Consider the following 18998-nt stretch of genomic DNA (forward strand, 5'->3'; position numbering starts at 1 on the left):
GAGCTGCAGCTGCCAGCCTATGCCACAGCCACAGCAATGCAGGATCCCAGCAGTATCTGTGACCTACACCACAGCTCACAGCAATGCTGCATCCTTACCCCACTGAGGGAGGCCAGGGATCAAACTCACATCCTCATGGCTACTCCTCAGGTTTATTACACTGAGCCACAATGGGAACTCTTTTTTTTTTTTTTTTTTTTTTTTTTTTTTAATGGTGCCCTTGGCACATGGGAATTCCTAGGCCAGGGATTACATCAGAGTCACAGCTGCAGCAATATCAAAACCTTTAACCCTCTGCAATGGGGTGGGAATTGAACCTGTACCTCTGCAGCCACCCAAGCCGCTGCAGTGAGATTCTTAACCCACTGCCTCACAGCAGGAACTCTAAACAAGGACTCTTTGCTGGAAGCTGTAGTTCACTCATCTGTGCTATTTTTTAAGCTCCTACTGTGCACAGGGTGCTTTACATTTTTTTTTTTTTTTTTCAACTCTACATTAAAGACATTGTGGTAGTCAGTCTCCAAGACCACCTGCACTGGTCCCTGCCTCCTGGTATCCATTGGTTCTGATTTAGTGACTCATTTCTCCTTCCTTCCTTCCTTCCTTCTTTCTTTCTTTCTTTCTTTCTTTTTCTTTCTTTTTTGCCTCACTGGGGGCCTGTGGAAGTTCCTGGGCCAGGGATTGAACCCATGCCACAGCAGCAGCCTGAGCTGCTGCAGTGACACTGTAAGATCCTTAACCCGCTGTGCTGTCTCTTTTGAGAGAACTCCAGTGACTCATTTCTAATGAAGAGAAGAATATGGCAGAAGTGAAAGGTGGACACTTTTGGATTAGGTGATAAAAAGCCTGGTTTTCCATCCTGGGACTCTTGCTTTCGAGCTTGCTTGCTCTGATAGGATGTGAGCTGCAGTGGGGGCAGGAAACCGAGGGAGGCCCTCTGGCCAAGCCAGTGAGGAACTGAGAACCTGGGTCCAACAACTTGAAAGGAACAGGGTGCTGCCAGCCTTCAGCTGCATGAAGTTTCAGATGAGACCCCAGGCCTGGCTGACATCTCGACTGCAACCTCCTAGGAGCCTGCAGGGCACAAGGCGAGCCACACCCAGATTCCTGACCCCCAGCACCTGTGAGGTTAAGTAAATGTTTGTTGTTTTAGGGTTTGTTTGGACGTATTCGTTATGCAGCAATAACTAACTAATGCAAGAATTATCCGGATTTTAGAGATAAGAAAACTGAGAAACAAGACTCGTACAGTCATGCAAATTGTACCCCAGCCAGGTGTCCATTTGATTCCAAATCTTTCATTATAGGACTTTGCCTTTCATTAAGTCCTTTAAGTCTAAGCTCTGCAGTAACTGTGACTATGCCCCTCTGTCCTAGTTTACATAATTTTCATTCATCTTCAGTGGCTTATATGGGCAATCTTCTCAACTACTCTGAATGGGGATTTTCTTATCTGTAAAACACGGGGGCCCATATTTAGCACGGGTTTACCAGGAAGCTTGCTGGAACCTCAGTGGCTGGACATTTGGAAAGAAGCAGGAGCCATGCCTGGGAAGGGCTTAGACAAGGTCAGATGACTCACTAGAGGCCGTCCCTTTGGGTGGTTGCCAGCAGCTCTTACTGTGGTATCGACAAGAACCTAGAGACCTCATGGTGAGGGTCAGTGTCAAGTTAACATCAGTTGTGATCTTGTGGGCTCAGTACAAGGGTCTCCAGGTGACACGACTTGGGACCAGATGGGTGGCAGCACCATTGCTGTTTCAGGTGGTCAGTCCATGTGGTTTAAAGGAAGATCACAGCAACATGTCAGGAGTGTAGAAATGAGGTCCAGTCCCTAGGAGGATGAGGTTGCCAAGCCAGAGAAAATTCTAGGTCTTCTGAGGAGGGCTGGGGAAGGAAGGACTAGAAAATTTAACTGCTGTGAGCTGCAGTATAGGTCACAGACGTGGCTCGGATCCCACATTGCTGTGGATCTGGCGTAGGCCAGTGTCTACAGCTCTGATTAGACCCGTAACCTGCCACGGGAAGCGACCCTAGAAAAGGCAAAAAGACAAAAAAAGAAATGAAAGAGGAGACATTACAACTGACACTACAGAAATACCCAGGATCATGAGACTACTAAGAACAATTATAAGCCGACAAATTAGATAACCTAAAATAAATGAATAAATTTTTAGAAATACACAACCTACCAACACTGAATCAGGAAGAAAAAGAAAATCAGAACATACCGATAGGTAATAACAATATTCAATCAATAATCAAAATCTCCCAATACAGAAAACCAGAACCAGAGGGCTTCCTTGGCAAATTCTACCAAATATTTAAAGGAGAATTAATATCAGTATTTCTTGGCGTTCCCATCATGGCTCAGCAGTTAAGGAATCTGACTCGTATCCATGAGGATGCAGGTTTGATTCCTGGCCTCGATCAGTGGGTTAAGGATCCGGCATTGGCCTGAGCTGTGGTGTACGTCGAAGATGTGGCACGGATCCAGTGTTGCTGTGGCTGTGGCATAGGCTGGCAGCTACAGTTCCAATTTGACTCCTAGCCTGGAAACTCCCTATGCTGCAGGTGCAGCCCTAAAAAGACAAAAAAAAAATTTTTTTTAATTGAAAAATGAGCCTACCAAGGTGAAAGTGCTTATGGCCAAGGAAAATTAAAATGGCATGTTGCAGTCATTGGGGGGTGTGGTTTTGTTGCTGAAACAGCCTCTGTCCACCAGTGCCTAATAGAAACATGGAGAGTTTTGAGCAAAAGAGAAAAAAAATAAAAAGATTTATTGCTTTGCCAGACAAAGAGGACCAAAGCAGGCTAATGCCTTAAAATTGTGCCCTCTTTGAGAGAGAATAGGAAGGGGTAGAAAACAAGGCCACAGATAAGAATCAAGGCAGATGCAAGCATTCGTTCTTCAAAGTTGGCGTTTAGTGGCCCTGGGACTGGTTCTGGTGGGTCCTCCTTCTTTCTGGAATAAAGAGTACTTTATAACATCTTTCATTTTGGAGGGGTTTAGTTCTGCAGAAGAATTCAAAGCTATTTTTATGTAGATTCCTTGAGGAGGAACTATGACCTGGCCCAGTCTTGCACTCTTGAACTATTTGCTCACTATTCCTCTCCTATCTCTGTATCTACACACCCTCCCCTTCCCTGATTAGCAACTGTTTGAATTTGCTTTTTGGAACTCAGGGAAGGTTATGGAGGCGAACAAGGCCTCTTTCCTAGAAACAAGAAATGGGGGACACAGAAAGCCCTTCATGCCCAGTACCCCCAGAGGGTCCTGCATGGTTGCCCCTTGTATGTGTGTAAATAAATTTAAATCTTTCCTGAAGCACCATGGAGCACACACAGATAAACAGAAAACATTTTTGCTGCATGGAATCTTCGGTGCTTGTAAGTTCCTCTCTCCAGAAGCAGTTAATTGACTTTCAGAGCATTCACTATAGACCAAGAGGCAGACGTATGTTTTGGAAAGATTTCCAGCATAACGGCTAGTAGTTAACATGCATAAGGGGAATTTTTCTTTCTTTGGATTTTTTTTTTTGAGAATAATTTTTAAAAAAATTTTAAATAGTTATTTCCTTTCTTTGGATATTTTAATAACATATTTCGTTTCTTTTCTTTTCTTTTTTTTTTTTTTGGCTTTCTGCCTTTTCTAGGGCCGCTCCCGTGGCACATATTTCTTACAAATTGTTGAGAGAGACACAGGCACTCTTCATGTCACAGATAAAAAAACTGAGGCATAACAACCAAATGCAATGTATTATCCTGACCTAACTACTCTGGACAAGAAAAAAAAAAAAGATGATTTAAAGGACATTTGAGGATAATTGTCAAAATTAGCTATTCACTGTAGATTAGACAATAGTATTTTATCCATGTTAAATTTTGTGGTTGTGTAACCGAGCAGGGCCCCCGTAGGGCTTCTGGGTGCAAAGCCTTTCCGTGTCCTCCCTTTCTTATTTTTAGGGAATAAGCTTCGGGCTCCAAGACCTTCTCTGAGTTCCAAAGAGCAGGTCCGAACAGTTGCTAATCAGGGAAGGGAGGGGATGCTGAGACCAGGGAGGAGCAGTCAAGAAACACAGGGCAGCTTCGGGGCAGGGTCCTGGTTCAGCCTCAAGGAAATATCTTTGCGCCCTTCTGCAGAACTAAACCCCCAACGAATGGAAGATGGCAACTACTTGATGAGCATTCTTCATGCCAGAAAGGAGGACCTCTGGAACCAGTCCTGGGGCACTAAACACCAGCTCTGAAAGACAATGCAAGCTTGCCTTGACATCAGTCCTCATCTAGGTCCCTATTTTCCACTCTCCAAACTACAAAACCACCTCCTAATCTCTCCCAAGGAGGGCACAGTCTTTAAGGCTTTAGCTGGCTGTGGCCCCTTTGCCGGGCAAAGCAATAAAGCTCTCTTTTTCTCCTCCACTCAAAACTCTGTCTCCACATTTCTCTTTAGCAACAGCAGACAGAGGCTGAGTTTTGGCAACAATTGGATTGGGTTGTATGAAAGAATGGGAAAATATTCTTAACAAATACACACTAAAATATTAGGGAGTCAAAAGATATGATTTCTATAACACACACACACACACACACAGTCACACACACACGAAGAGAAAATAGTAAAGCGCAAACACCAAAATGTTACCTGAATCTTTGTGGAAGGTTCTTTATGCTAGTACTGACATTTTCCTGTAAGTGTGATATATTTCAAATTAAAAAGTTAAGAAATGAGACCGTTCAAAATTAACCTAGCAAGTATGGTTGAAATAAAATCCAAAGAATACAACACTATTGATATACTAATTTCACAGGTATGCCATTATTTACAGCATTTTCCTAATAAAAATCATTTTTAAAATTAAGGTACAACCACAGGACTGAATAATGAAGAACTGATTTTACAGCTGACTTGCAGGGTGAGTTTAGGTAACTCTTTTAATTGTATTTTCCTCATTGATAAAATTCAGACACCCCTGCTTGAGTTCACAGTGGACGTGAAATATGTTTTAAATGAGTGAATATGAAACTGAAAACATCTCTGACTGAACACAGCCAAAAGCCACATTGGGACTTTAACCCTTTTTTTTTTTTTAAATTGGTCTTTTTGGGGCCACACCCATGTCATATGGAGGTTCCTAGGCTAGGGGCTAGGGTGGTCAAATTGAAACTAGATGCCAGCCTACACCTTAGCCATTGCAACTCAGGATTTTGGAACTGACAGCACTAATTTGCCTGAACCTAGCCAGAACCCAGATTGGGACTTGAACCCAGGGTTTTAAGTTAGAATCACTCACCGTGTGTCTGGACTCACCGAGGTTCAGGTTCTTCATGTCTCCGCGCAGAAGGAATTCGGCGAGAGACAAAGTGATAGGCAAGAAATAGATTTGTTAAGATAGGAGCTTGTGAGAGATGCAAGAGGGCAGGCATGGAAGCTCTGCCCCAGGATCTGGTGGGCTACAGTTTTATCCTCCAAGGGGAGTGGGGGTTGGAAAAGCCTGCCTCTTCCTTTCTGGGAGTAGCAGCTCCTCCTGGGTATCTGGGTATCAGCAGAAGAGCGGTCCTCAAACTCTTGCCCTTGGTCTGACTCTGAATGCAGACCTCGTCCCATCCCCCACCCAAGGACCTGAGGCAGTTCTGGTGCCTCCACTAGTCAAGCAAAGCTGCCTTGCTCTGATGGCTTTTTTGAGCAATTTATTTGCTTACAGTGATCTCCCAATGTCCCCTAAGTGTCCCTCTTTAACTATGGTCCTTTATGGGGACTTTTACAACTACCTGTGCCTACTCCATCCCTATTAATCTGAGCCGTGTCTGCATGTGCACCACAACCACATCGATACCAGATCTGAGCCGCATCTGCACCACAGCTCATGGCAATGCCAGATCCTTAACCCACTGGCCAGGCCAGGGATCAAAACCTCATCCTCATGGATACTATCCAGGTTCCTTAACTGCTGAGCCATGATGGGAGCTCCCATGTATTTTTTTTTTTTTTTTTTTAATTAGAATCATTCACCTGGTGTCTGGACTTACAGAGGTTCAGTTTCTTTGTGTCTCAGCACAGAAGGAATTCAGTGAGAGACAAGTGATAGGCAAGAAATAGACAAGTGATAGGCAAAAAAAAAAAAAAAGAAAAAAAAAGACAGGACACTTGTGATGAATACAAGCAGGCAGGCAAAGAAGCTCTGCCCCAAGGATGAGTTGGGCTACATTTTTATAATGCAAGGAAAGTGAGCTTACATGGTTAGCTCCTCCTTCATACCCGTTAAGAGAGTATCTGACCCTATGAGGTCAAACTAGCAAGGTGTTCATTCGAATCAACAGAGGAGGGATAACATATGCTACAATATGTTAAATTATCTCAGGTTTCTGTATAATGAGGGTCTCCTACTTTGGAATGTCATCAGGAGGTCATCGTTCCCTTAAATGCCTGTCCTTGGTCCAAGGTTGATGATCTTGCCGAACTTGAACGCAGGCCTCATTTTATCTCTCAGTCAATGACCTGAGATATACCCTGTCTTTTATTTATAGTTTTATAGTTAAAGTAAGCCAGCTTCATTCTGATGACTTTCTCGAGCAATTATTAACGTACAGTGGTCTCCCCAAATTCCCTAGGCTTCCCTTGCTATGGTTCTCTTCTGGGACTTCTACAGTTCCAGCTACCTGTGTATCTATCCTATTCTATCCCTATCAGATACGACATTCTTTTTTTGAACTAGGCTAACCTAGGTTCCCTCCAAGATAGAATGTGAGATAAGAACCTGAGATAGAACCTGCTTGCATGCAGGTAGTTAATTTTGGGAAGTGATTGCAAGGAAGGAGAGTGAAGCAGGGAAGGATGAAGTCCACTCAGCAGTGCATTACCAAGGTCATCGCCACTGTGGTATCTGATACTCAATCCCTCTCCGACCCTCTGTGACGCTACAGAATGCACCACACAACAGTTTGCTCCATGGGTGGGGAGGGAGTATTTACCCACCATCTCCCACATCACAATGGCCAAGCATTCCCCAAGGGATGTTAACTCCTTTGAGCTTCTGGGGTTGTTCCTGTGGGTATGTTTCCTGCAGTAGCAGAGAGAAGTCCGGGGACAGAAGTGAGAGGTTAAGTTGAGGTTACACTGTGTGAAGCTGATGGCCACAGCCATGACTGGGGTTGAAAGGTAGGCAGAGGAAAACGTGAAGGATGACACAAGATGAGAGTTGCCTGTGCCTCGAAACACCATTGCCAATATGTGTACCTGAAGGGATTTTTTTTTTTTTTTTGGCTTTTTGCTATTTCTTGGGCCACTCCCGCAGCATGTGGAGGTTCCCAGGCTAGGGATCTAATCGGAGCTGTAGCTGCCGGCCTAGGCCAGAGCCACAGCAATGCGGGATCCGAGCAGTGACTGCGACCTACACCACAGCTCATAGCAACGCCAGATCCTTAACCCACTGAGCAAGGTCAGGGATCGAACCTCAACCTCATGGTTCCTAGTCGATTCATTAACCACTGTGCCACAACGGGAACTCCCTGAAGGATTTGACACAAGTACAAAATATGGCAAAAATTGTATTGAATTGATTTTGTAAATTGTGTCCATCACACATCCTTATAATGATAACCAATCATTCAATTTTTATTACAGGCCAAACATTACACTAAGGGTCATTATTAGTATTTCATTTAATCCTCAAAACAACCCTGAGTGGTAGCCTTATCTCATGCTTCTTAATCTAGGACAATTTGTCCTACAGGAGTCATTTGGCAGTGTCTACAGACATTAAATTTTTAAAACAATTTACCTTATTGAAGTATAGCTGATTTACAACGTTGTGTTATTTCCAGTGTGCAGTAAAGGAATTCAGTTACATATATATGTGTATATACAATGTGTATACATTCTTTTCCATTGTGGTTTATCACAGGATATTGAATATAGTTCCTGTGCTCTACAGTAGGACCTTGGTGTTTATCCATTTTTTCTTTCTTTCTTTCTTTTTTTTTTTTGGTCTTTTTGTCTTTTTAGGGCTGCACTCATGGCATATGGAGGTTCCCAGGCTAGGGTTCCAGCCACAGCAATGCGGATCCTCAACCCACTGAGCGAGGCCAGGGATGAACCTACATCCTCATGGATGTTAGTCAGGTTTGCTAACCGCTGGGCCACAATGGGAACTCCTATGCATTCTCTATATAATAGTATGCATCTGCCAATCCCAAACTTCCAATTGACCCCCCTCCACCTTTGGCAACCACAAATCTGTTCTTTATCTATGTATAGATATTTTGGGGCCCACAGCAAGGACAAAAAATACTGGTGTCTAGTGAGCAGAAGCCAAGGTTACTGCTAAACATCCTATAATGCATAGGACAGCTCCCTAAAATAGCAAATCGCCCAGCCCCAAATGTGAATAGTGCCAAAGGTGAGAAAGTCTGGCATAACTTTCCCCCATTTTATAGTTGAAGAAACTGAGGCTAAAGGAGATTAAGTGTATTTTCTTTTCTTTTCTTTTTCTTTTTATGGCCACAACTACGTCATATGGAAGTTCCAGGGCTAGTGGTCAAACTCAAGCTACCACTACAGGTCTACACCACAGCCACAGCAACACCAGATCTGAGCTGCATCAGTGACCTATGCCACCGCTTGTGGCAACACCAGATCCTTAACCCACTGAGCGAGGCCAGGATTGAACCCATGTCCTCACAGACGCTATGTCAGATTCCTAACCTACTGAGCCACAACAGGACCTCCAAGTGCATTTTCTTGAGTCATAACAATAGTAAGTGATGGAGCTGGGATATAAATTCTAATCTGTCTGACTCTAAAGCCCATGTACATTGTAACCATGCTATTACAGGGAATATACAAACGCTTTTAAAATCATATGTGGAGGGTACAGTGTGAATGATTTGTAGGTCAGTTGTAATTATAACAGAGTTAAAATGCAAGTAGTGATTGGAAATAATTGATATTTCTGATTTCATAACGAGTTAGTATTTGCACAATTGAAAGGATCTGACTGAAGTTGCCTACATGTGTTCTCAGCCTTTCTTGTTCCTCTATAATAATGGTCTCACATCAATGAAAATCAAATTTACCAGGAGGTGGTCAATTTGGAAAACATGGGATAAAGATTATTTTTATATTCGGAAACAAAGCATAGGCTTTCGAAAGTATATTCCTTGTCCAGATTCTGTTTTCCACCTGTCTTACATTCTACATAGCAATTTATGATCATGCACAACTTTTAGATTTATTTTCAAAAGAAGAACTTTCTTCTTTCTTCCTTTCTTTTCTTTCCTTTTTTTCTTTTTTTCTTTTTAGGGCCACACCTGTGGCATATGGAAGTTCCCAGGCCACAGCCACAGCAACACCAGATCTGAGCCGCATCTGTGACCCAAGCCACAGCTTGCAGCAGTGCCAGATCCTTAGCCCAGGGATTGATCCGCACCCTTATGGATACTAGTCAGGTTCTTAACCTACTTGGACCACAAAGGGAACTCCCAGACTCATTCATTTTCAAGAGAAATGTATTATTCATTAGCGTAGTTTCACTGAACAAAGTCCAAGACCATCATACCTTTGCACTTGCCAGCCCTCAAAGTTAATGATTTCCCAGGACAATGTAATGAAAGAATATTCTGATGTAAAATAAAGAGAAGGCAAGGTGTGGCATTTTACACTTTTTCCTCTAGCAAGGGCTATATCTAAAGCCAGGCAGATGCCTTAGAGGGAGGTGAATAAGAGACAAGTGGATATGGTGTGGGCTTGGCAGGTAGACGGACCTGAGTTGTAATTCTCAGCTTGCCACACACACTTGAGTGAGTCACTTAAGTTTCCTAGGCTTCAATTTCCTCATCTATAAAGAGGCAACAATAATGTTTTCAACAGAGCCTGGCATACTACAGGTATTCAGTTAACATTAGATACTATATTTATCTAATTGTAGGGTTTCAAGAACAGAAAATTGAATGAATCACCTTCTTCAATTCACTGTACATGGTTCTCATTGATCTGTGCCAGTTCTATACTGTAATGTATTTTCTTTTCCTTTCCACTTTCCCCATTACCACTCCTCTTCTTCTCCCTTTGTAGATACTCAGTTTACTGTGTTTGGCATATATCCTTGGCTAATTTTTTGAGTAAAGATATATATTGGATATATATCTTTACTCAAAAAATTAGAGTTCCTGTTGTGCGGAAAAAAAATGAACTCAAATAGTAACCATGAGGATGGGGGTTCCATCTCTGGCCTCGCTTAGTGGGTTAAGGGTCCAGTGTTGCCATGGACTGTGGTGTAGTTCACAGATGTAGCTCGGATCCTGTGTTGCTGTGGCTGCTGTGGTGTAGGCTGGCAGCTACAGTTCCAATTCTACCCCTGGGAACTTTCATATGCTGTGGGTGTAGCTCTAAAAAAAAAAAAGGCAGAAAAAAAAATTAGTACATATCAGAGTTCCCATCGTGGTGCAGCGGAAAGGAACCTGGCTAGGAGCCGTGAGGTTTCAGGTTCAATCCCTGGCCTTGCTCAGTGGGTTAAGGATCCAGTGTTGCTATGAGCTGTGGTGTAGGTTGCAGACGCAGCTCAGATCTGGCATTGCTGTGGCTGTGGCATAGGCTAGCAGCTGTAGCTCCTATTAGACCCCTAGCCTGGGAACCTCCATATGCGATGGGTGCAGCCCTAAAAAAAGCAAAAAAAAAAAAAAAAAAAAAAAAGTACATATCAATGTACATGTGTCCCTGATGTTTTTTTTTTTTTTTTTAAATAACAGGTGTTATTTTGCCACAGAGTAGATCTCAATCTTTCCTTGTTTTGTTCTTAATTCATTACAATGTGTTAAAGACCTAGTTATGTTGCTGAATGTATCTCTAGGTCATTGCTTTGACTGCTGGCCTAGTATTCTACTCTATGCATCTACCACATTTTACCTACTTATTGCCTCATCTGATGGACACATAGCCTGCTCCCCACACAAATGTGCCCTTATAATCTCAGCACAAGCTTTTTGATATATCCACAGCTCAATTTACCAAAGTTTTACATATATTCATGATTCAAATAAGCTTTGAAAATTAGGAACAGAAGGGAGCTCCCTTAAAATGATAAATACAATAAACCAGATATTCATAGCAAACTCAAAACAGAGACATTTCAGAGACAGTGTCCTTAATATCAGGAAAAAAATAAAAAGAGCAGCTATCACAGTCACTTTCAACATTGTACAGGAAGACTTGACCAACATGATAAGACAAGAAAAAGAAATAATAATAAGAAGAAGGAATGAGATTACATTATTATTTGTAGATGATATGATCATGCAAATTCAATAAAAGCAAAAGACATGTGATGTGAAATGAGTTGAAAAAACTCGATAAACAATATCAACTTACAAAAATCGATACCATGTATCTACACCAATGATAACTAATTAGAAAATATAAGGAAAACAAGATACATTTCAAAAGACTGTTAAAACCACAATTTCCATAAATAATACACAAAATTTTTATGAGAAAATTAAATTTTATTCAAGGATATAAAGAGAAACTTGAAGAAATCTAACACTGTAGGAAGGACAGTTCTTTCCAAACTAATTTATATATTCCATAAAATGCCAATTAAAAATTAAATAGGCATTTTAAAGAAGGCTGACAAACTTCTTTTAAAACTTATATGGAAGAATATGGTTCACAAAAATAAATCAATTGAAAAAATAAACAAAGAGTAAAGACTTACCCCACCAGATTTTAAGAGCAATAGCAAGAAATAAATGGAGTTCCTGTCGTGGTTCAGTGGTTAACAAATCCGACTAGGAACCATGAGGTTGCGGGTTTGATCCCTGGCCTCGTTCAGTGGGTTAAGGATCTGGCATTGTCGTGAGCTGTGGTGTACATTGCAGATGTGGCTTGGATTCTGTGTTGCTGTGGCTCTGTTGTAGGCCAGCGGCTATAGCTCCGATTTGACCCCTAGCCTGGGAACCTCCATATGCTGCAGGAGCAGCCCTAGAAAAGGCAAAAAGACAAAAAAAAAAAAAAAAAAAAAATTAGTTAAACATGGTAAAGTACTGATGCAGAGCAGATATAAATAAGTAGAGCAGAAATAGAGGGCACAAAATTAAACCTAGGTTTATTGATACGGCAATTTGTCATTTGCTGGATGTGGCTCCACAAACCATTACATAAAGAATATACTGCTTAGGAGTTCCCATCATGGCTCAGTGGTTAATGAATCCGACTAGGAACCATTAGATTTCGGGTTTGATCCCTGACCTCGCTCAGTGGGTTAAGGATCCGGTATTGCCTTGAGCTGTGGTGCAGGTTGCAGATGCAGTTCGGATCCCATGTTGCTGTGGCTGTGGCATAGGCCATCAGCTACAGCTCCGATTTGACCCCTGGCCTGGGAACCACCATATGCCACGGGAGTGGCCCTAGAAAAGGCAAAAAGACCAAAAAAAAAAAAAAAAAAAAAGAATACACTGCTTAATAGATGATAGATGATGTTAGGGGATAATGGCCCACTATATGGAGAAAGAGTTCAAATCCTTACCTCATACCATATAGATCATATAAACATACATGTATATTTATTATTTTTCATTTTAGGGCTGCATCTGCAGCATAAGGAAGTGCCCAGGCTAGGGGTCAAATTGGAGCCATAGCTGCCATCCCACACCACAGCCACAGCAACACCAGGTCTGAGCCACATCTGTGAACTACACCAAAGCTTGCAGCATTGTAGGATCCTTACCCACTGAGAGAGGCCAGGGATCGAACCCATATCCTCATGGATGCTAGTCTGGTTCTTAACCCACCAAGCCACAGGGAACTGCTATACATTTATAAATATAAATGAACACTTGAAGGATACAAGATAGCTAATGTGAACAGTAAACTAAAAGAAAATATCATATAATTCCCTTGTAATCCTAGGGCAGAGACAATTTTCATTTAACCCCCCCCCGAAAAAACCCAAACACCGTAAAATTAAAAAATGGTAGATCTGACTACCTCAAAATCAAGAATTTTGATGAAAGAACTTTATAGTTAAAATTAACAAGTGATAAATTGGGAGTAGATATTCACAATGTTAAAAAAATATTTAGAAATTCCCCTAAATCATAAGAAAAACATGAGAAATCCAATTTAAAATCACAACGGATATAAACAGACAATTCATAGAATGAAAAAAACCAAAAAAACCCCAAAAACTCTACAGCTATTACATCCATGAAGATGAGGTCACCCCCTCCAACCCTCTCCGTTTTATTTTATTTTGTTTTTCATCCATGCACCTTTTAAATTAATGCTCCCAGTACCACTGTAGGCGAATGGGCTATCTCCCAGAGACAACAGTAACATGACAAATTCGGAGACATCCAGAAGCCAGGAATAGAAGCGAACAGAAACTATAGATGAAAAAGCAACAATGTGATACAACCTTACCTATACATAGGATGGGCAAATACTAGCAGGTTGCAAAATGTCAAATTTGAGTGGTAAGGGGAGGGAGAAGAGAAAAGTCTGGGCCACAGCCCTCCCACCCCCTCCAGTCCACGCGCCCCCGCGCCCGCGCCCCCGCCCCGGAGCCTGGCGGGCTGCGTGCCTCCCCCCACCCACGCGTGAGGCTCCAGCCCAGGAGCCAGAGAGCCACCGCTTCCAAGTCCTACGTTGCAGCTTTGCCATCTGGATGCCAACGAAAAAATACCCTCGTTGAGACTTTGCTGCCTTTGAAGACACTGTGGGCTCACTGGGAACATGAGTGGACGGGCCCGCGTGAGGGCTCGAGGCTTGGCCCGCAGCCTCGGTGCCACGGACGTGGGGCGCATCCCGGCCTCGGCGGCGTCGGTGGGTAGACCGCTTGCTGACGTTATCCCGCTCCCTCCTCCCTCCATCTCCTTTGGGACACCACTTTCCTGGGCAGATAGCCCTTCCTCTCTGCCTGGACGTAGTGGCTTATCTTCTTTCTCAACTCTAGGTCTTTCCGGGGTTTCTCATACTTTTGTTTGTTTGTTTGTTTTTTCCTGCTGGGGAATTTATTTAAGTAAGATACTAATTAATGTAGATATTTTGGCCAGTGAAAAGGGCTGCAAATTGGAGGCAAGTGTATTATTCCTTTCTACTTTCTGAGTTTAAAGTACTTTATTCGGTTTGAAGTCTCTTGGTGAAAATGGCTGTACCTTCCTCGGTACCATTATATAACATATAATCTAATATGACCTGTCTTGCTAATTCTTATGTAAAAATGAATAATCTCAAACACTCATGTCATTTAGAATCTACTACTGCTTCTTGAGCAGCCGCTGTGCACGGGGCTCTTACTAGACTTGGGCGACTAGGTAGAATTGAGCGGCAAATCAGCCATGTTTCAGTGATGTTACAACCACATGCTCTTAGGACCTGGAGCCTCTCTTATAAGGATGGAGAGTATTGAAGTGGGTAGTGTGTGGTCAGTATGCCTTTATTTACTCTTAGGAAGAAGGCGTCTCTGGACCTCAGCCTTTTTTTTTTTTTAAAGCAGGTCAGAACAAGTAATCTCACCCTGAAAAGAAAATACTAATGGCTCCCTTCACCTATTTTCTGAACTAATTTTGGACCAGTTTATTCAAGAGAGTCATCATCGGAACTGGTGGCTCAGGTCCTCTGGCTCTATTTCTTTTCTTTTTTTTTTAAATCTATGTTTTTTTCATTTTTATTATTTGAAGTGAGAATCGCAACTATTTATTTATTTTTGTATTTATTTATTTATTTTGCTTTTTAGGGCCACACCCACAACATATGGAGGTTCCCAGGCTAGGGGTCGAATGGGAGCTACAGCTGCTGGCCTACACCACAGCCACACCAGATCTGAGCCACGTCTGTGACCTACACCACAGCTCACGGCAACACCGGATTCTTAAACCCACTGAGCGAGGCCAGGGATCGAACCTGCAACCTCTTGGTTCCTAGTCGGATTTCTTTCAGCTGCACCATAATGGGAACTCCTCCATTTATTTTCTTGCTGCAGACATGTTCACATCAGAGGGCCATGTCTGAGGGCTGCAGAAGCATGAGGCCTGCACTTACCGGTACTGCCTGCTCTCTGAAGAGCTCCTTGGGTACAAGGATCACACCTTTGCCTCTTTCCACCTCCAGGGACTAAGGACTGTATCCGGCTCATGGCTGGCACTGAAATCAAAGATTGACCAATGGGGAAAACCATCACTTATCCTTACCTTTTTTTTCTAATCTCATCGCCTCTCTCCAGCATCTTACCTGTTAACATTTTCTTTTCCTAGTTCATGGTAATCTGATGCCATAAGACATGATACTGTTCTCATCTTGTGATAGCATTTTAGTTTATGATTTAGCATCTTAAATCTGACCAAATATTTTTTGCCCATTTTAGCCTCCCTCTGTTGCTCTTAGTGACAGTGAAGCATCTTCTAGCACTGACCCCGTGGGAACAAGCAGGATTTCACAGAAATGTAAGTGCAGCTTTGTCTGTTCCATCTAAATGGAACAGGAGGGATCCTGCTAAGTCTTACAGCAGCAAACTCATTTCTTGAGCCATCCCATCTTCTCTCTCTTTCTCTCTCTCTTTTTTTTTTTTTTTTTTTTTTTTTTTTTTTTTTTTTTGGCCGCCCCTGGCGGCATATGGAGTTCCTGGGCTGGGCCAGGGATCTGATCTGAGCAGCATTTGTGACCTCTGCCACAGCTGCAGCAGTGCTGCATCCTTTAACCCACTATGCCAGGCAGGGGATGGAACCAGCATTTTGGTGCTGCAGAGAGTCTGCCGATCCCGTTGTGCCACAGTGGGAACTCCCCATCCTCTCTTTCTTAAAGGATCTCCCTGTGTGTGTTGTTTCGTTGGAACTTCCAAACACAGAACCTGCCACTGAATTTCCTGACTGTCCTAGCAGTTGGGAACCCACAAACACTAGAAAGATAGTTTTTCTGATTCTGTTTACTGAATAGTTTTGGGAAAAGTATTTAAAAATTCTTTGTGAATATAAATGCCAGTTGCCTTGCAGGGATGGTAGAAACCTGCCGTGCCTGTTGCCCCATCTCTCTTCATCCTTCTCCACCCTTGGTAGACGTCACCATTTGGTGGTAGCCCTCTTCCCTGCAAATCCAGATACAGCCTCAGGATACTCTACATGCTGCTCCAAGTAGCCTCTACCATACCGTGCAACTTGGCATGCGGATGCACTAGTTGCCTGGGGCTGCCATGGCAGAGTGCCACGCACAGGGTGCTTAGACAGAAGAACGTATTGTCTCATAATTCCAGTCCTACCACCACCATTCAAGTGTTACTTGGCTTTTTCTCTGGGGTTTTCTTTCCACATTCGCTGCATATTCTTGTGACTAGCACATGATGGAGCCTTTCATCTTTTAAGGGTAGATTGAATTTTTTTTTTTTTAATTTAAAGACTGGAGTTGAATACACATTACATAACATTTACCAGTTTCACAGTGTTTAAGTGTGTATAGTCCAGCGGCATTAAGGACATTCGCAGTGTTGTGCAGCCATCATCACGGTCCATCTCTAGACTTTTTCCTCTTGCCGAACTGAAACTCCGTGCCCATTAAACAGTAACTCTCCATTTGCCCTCTAGATCCTGGCAACTATTATTCTATGGTAGAGTATTTTTCTATGAATTTTTATGAAAATGTCTACAAATTTTTATGTCATTATTCTGTGGTAGATTGAATTTTTAGAAACCCTAGAACAGTAAATGATATGGATAATCTAGTGAGAATAGTCAAATTTTTAAAAATTAAATAAATTTTGTGGTCTTCCTGGGAGACTTAGACTCCAGAGGGAAGGGTATGTGTGGACAGCAGTTGGGGGCATACCAAGTGGTCGTGCCATGTGGGTAGCTGCATACAGTGACCATGTCAAAGGGCAGTGATCAAGTCAGAATCCCAGAGATTTGTCAGACTATTAGTCATATTACTTTATAATAATAATTCCACACTATAAAATTTCTATTTTCCCATTATCATCAAAGTGCCAACGTTGTATCCAAAAAATTAGCATCTTTTTGTACTTGTTTATAACAGAAAATGTTCATCTGGAAACATTTTAATTTCACATTTTCTAGAATCTAACAGTACGTGGGATGCCGCAAGGTGAAGTGCTGACTTTCATGCCTGGGGAATGATCTGGCATAAAAACTGATAGCAGTGTCCGGGCGTTTCTCGTCCGTGGTTGTGAAAAGTGAGAGGTTTAGCCCCAATCTGTATAGAAGTTGATGTGGACAATCTCAGTCTGTAACTCTTTATTTTATTTTTTTTTAGGGCCATACCTGTGGCATATGGAGGTTCCCAGGCTAGGGGTAGAATCAGAGCTGCAGCAGCCAGCCTATGCCACAGCCACTGCACGCCAGGTCCAAGTTGTGTCTACAGCCTACACCACAGCTCATGGCAACACTGGATCCTTAAACCCACTAAGCAAACCTGTGTCCTCATGCATACTCATTGGATTCCTAACCCACTGAGCCACAACAGGAACTCTTCGTCTGTAACTCTTTGGGGTGTTAACCAAGAGCTACAGGAGAGAGACCAGCTCCCCATAAATGGGTGTGGAGCAGGGATTAGGGGGAGATGCCTCCTTAGCCAAGAGAAGAATCAGACCAGCCTCAAATGTTCTGAAGTAGGACTAACTCACAGTCTGCTAATTGGAACAAAGCATGCCCTGCTTCCTTCACAATTTTCAGTTTTCAGGCTGAAGACTTCTGTATAGTCAGGATTGTTTTCTGCAATGTGGGCTAGTTTTATTAAAAGCCACAAAAATCTGAGTTTTGGTTCTAGATGCATTTTTTTTTTTTTCGGGGTAGGTGGGTGGTGGTCTTTTTTAGCTCCACAGCTGTGGCATATGGAAGTTCCCAGACTAGGGATTGAATTAGAGCCATAGCTGCCAACCTACGCCACAGCCACAGCAGATCTGAGCCATATCTGTGACTTACACTGCGGTTCATGGCAACGCTGTACCACAGAATGAGGCCAGGGATCGAACCTGCATCCTCATGGATACTAATTAGGTTCTTAACCCACTGAGCCACAGTGGGAACTCCTTTAGATGCATTTTGGATATCAAAATTGTAAATAATATCATTAACCTGAAGCATAGTTGATATATATAATCTCAAGAATATATAATATTATAGTATCCTTATTATTATTACTTTTGTTGTGCTGCACCCATGGCATATGGAGGTTCCCAGGCTAGGGGTCTAATTGGAGCTACTGCTGCCGGCTTATGCCACAGCCACAGCAATGCCAGATCTGAGCCGTGTCTGCAACCTACACCACAGCTCACGGCAACGCCGGATCCATAACCCACTGAGCGAGGCCAGGGATCAAACCCACAACCTCATGGTTCCTAATCAGATTCCTTAACCACTGAGCCATGACGGGAACTCCTGTACTATGGTGTTATTGATGCAGAACTTAGTGCTGGCAGCTGATCAGCATAGCGCACAGCAGCCCAGAACTTCTGGGCTCAGGTGATCCTTCACCTCAGCCAGGACTACAGGTGTTGCCACAAGGGGGGTCAATGCCCACTGGCATGTTTCTCTTCATATTTTAGATGCAGGTGGTATATCTTCTGGAGATGCTGGTTGTACCTTCAAGGAGAGAGGTGGGAAAATCAGAGGAGACATCATGGATTTGGCTGTTTGTACTCGAGAGACATTGGCCCACGTGAGAGACTGCAAAACAGGTACCCAATCTTCATGTTACTTACTTTTTATTTTATTTTATTTTATTTTTTGTCTTTTTGCCATTTCTTGGGCCGCTCCTGCGGCATATGGAGGTTCCCAGGCTAGGGGTTGAATCGGAGCTGTAGCCACAGCAATGCGGGATCCAAACCGCGTCTGTGACCTACACCACAGCTCACAGCAACGCCGGATCCTTAACCCACTGAGCAAGGCCAGGGATCGAACCCGCAACCTCATGGTTCCTAGTTGGATTCGTTAACCACTGAGCCATGATGGGAACTCCTACTTACTTTTTAAATGTTACAAATCTTGCTCAAGAAATT

The 18998-nt window shown here is 42.9% G+C and overlaps 1 protein-coding gene across 4 annotated transcripts in view; it reads left to right on the forward strand.

The window, feature by feature from the left end:
* The window catches only part of PIWIL4 (piwi like RNA-mediated gene silencing 4), a 71897-nt gene that overhangs the window by 9850 nt on the left and 43049 nt on the right, over positions 1–18998 (forward strand). Inside the window, exons 1-3 of one of the 4 annotated variants that reach the window (XM_021102053.1) lie at positions 12723–13819; positions 15360–15438; positions 18546–18677. In XM_021102053.1, coding sequence (XP_020957712.1) covers positions 13730–13819; positions 15360–15438; positions 18546–18677 — 301 coding nt within the window. In that variant the 5' untranslated portion in view covers positions 12723–13729. Of the gene's footprint in view, positions 1–12722; positions 13820–15359; positions 15439–18545; positions 18678–18998 lie in introns of those variants that run through there. The other 3 variants (NM_001315802.1, XM_021102054.1, XM_021102055.1) reach the window with 3 other exon arrangements.

The sequence above is a fragment of the Sus scrofa genome, chromosome 9, assembly GCF_000003025.6.
Source record: "Sus scrofa isolate TJ Tabasco breed Duroc chromosome 9, Sscrofa11.1, whole genome shotgun sequence".
Lineage (NCBI taxonomy): Eukaryota > Metazoa > Chordata > Mammalia > Artiodactyla > Suidae > Sus > Sus scrofa.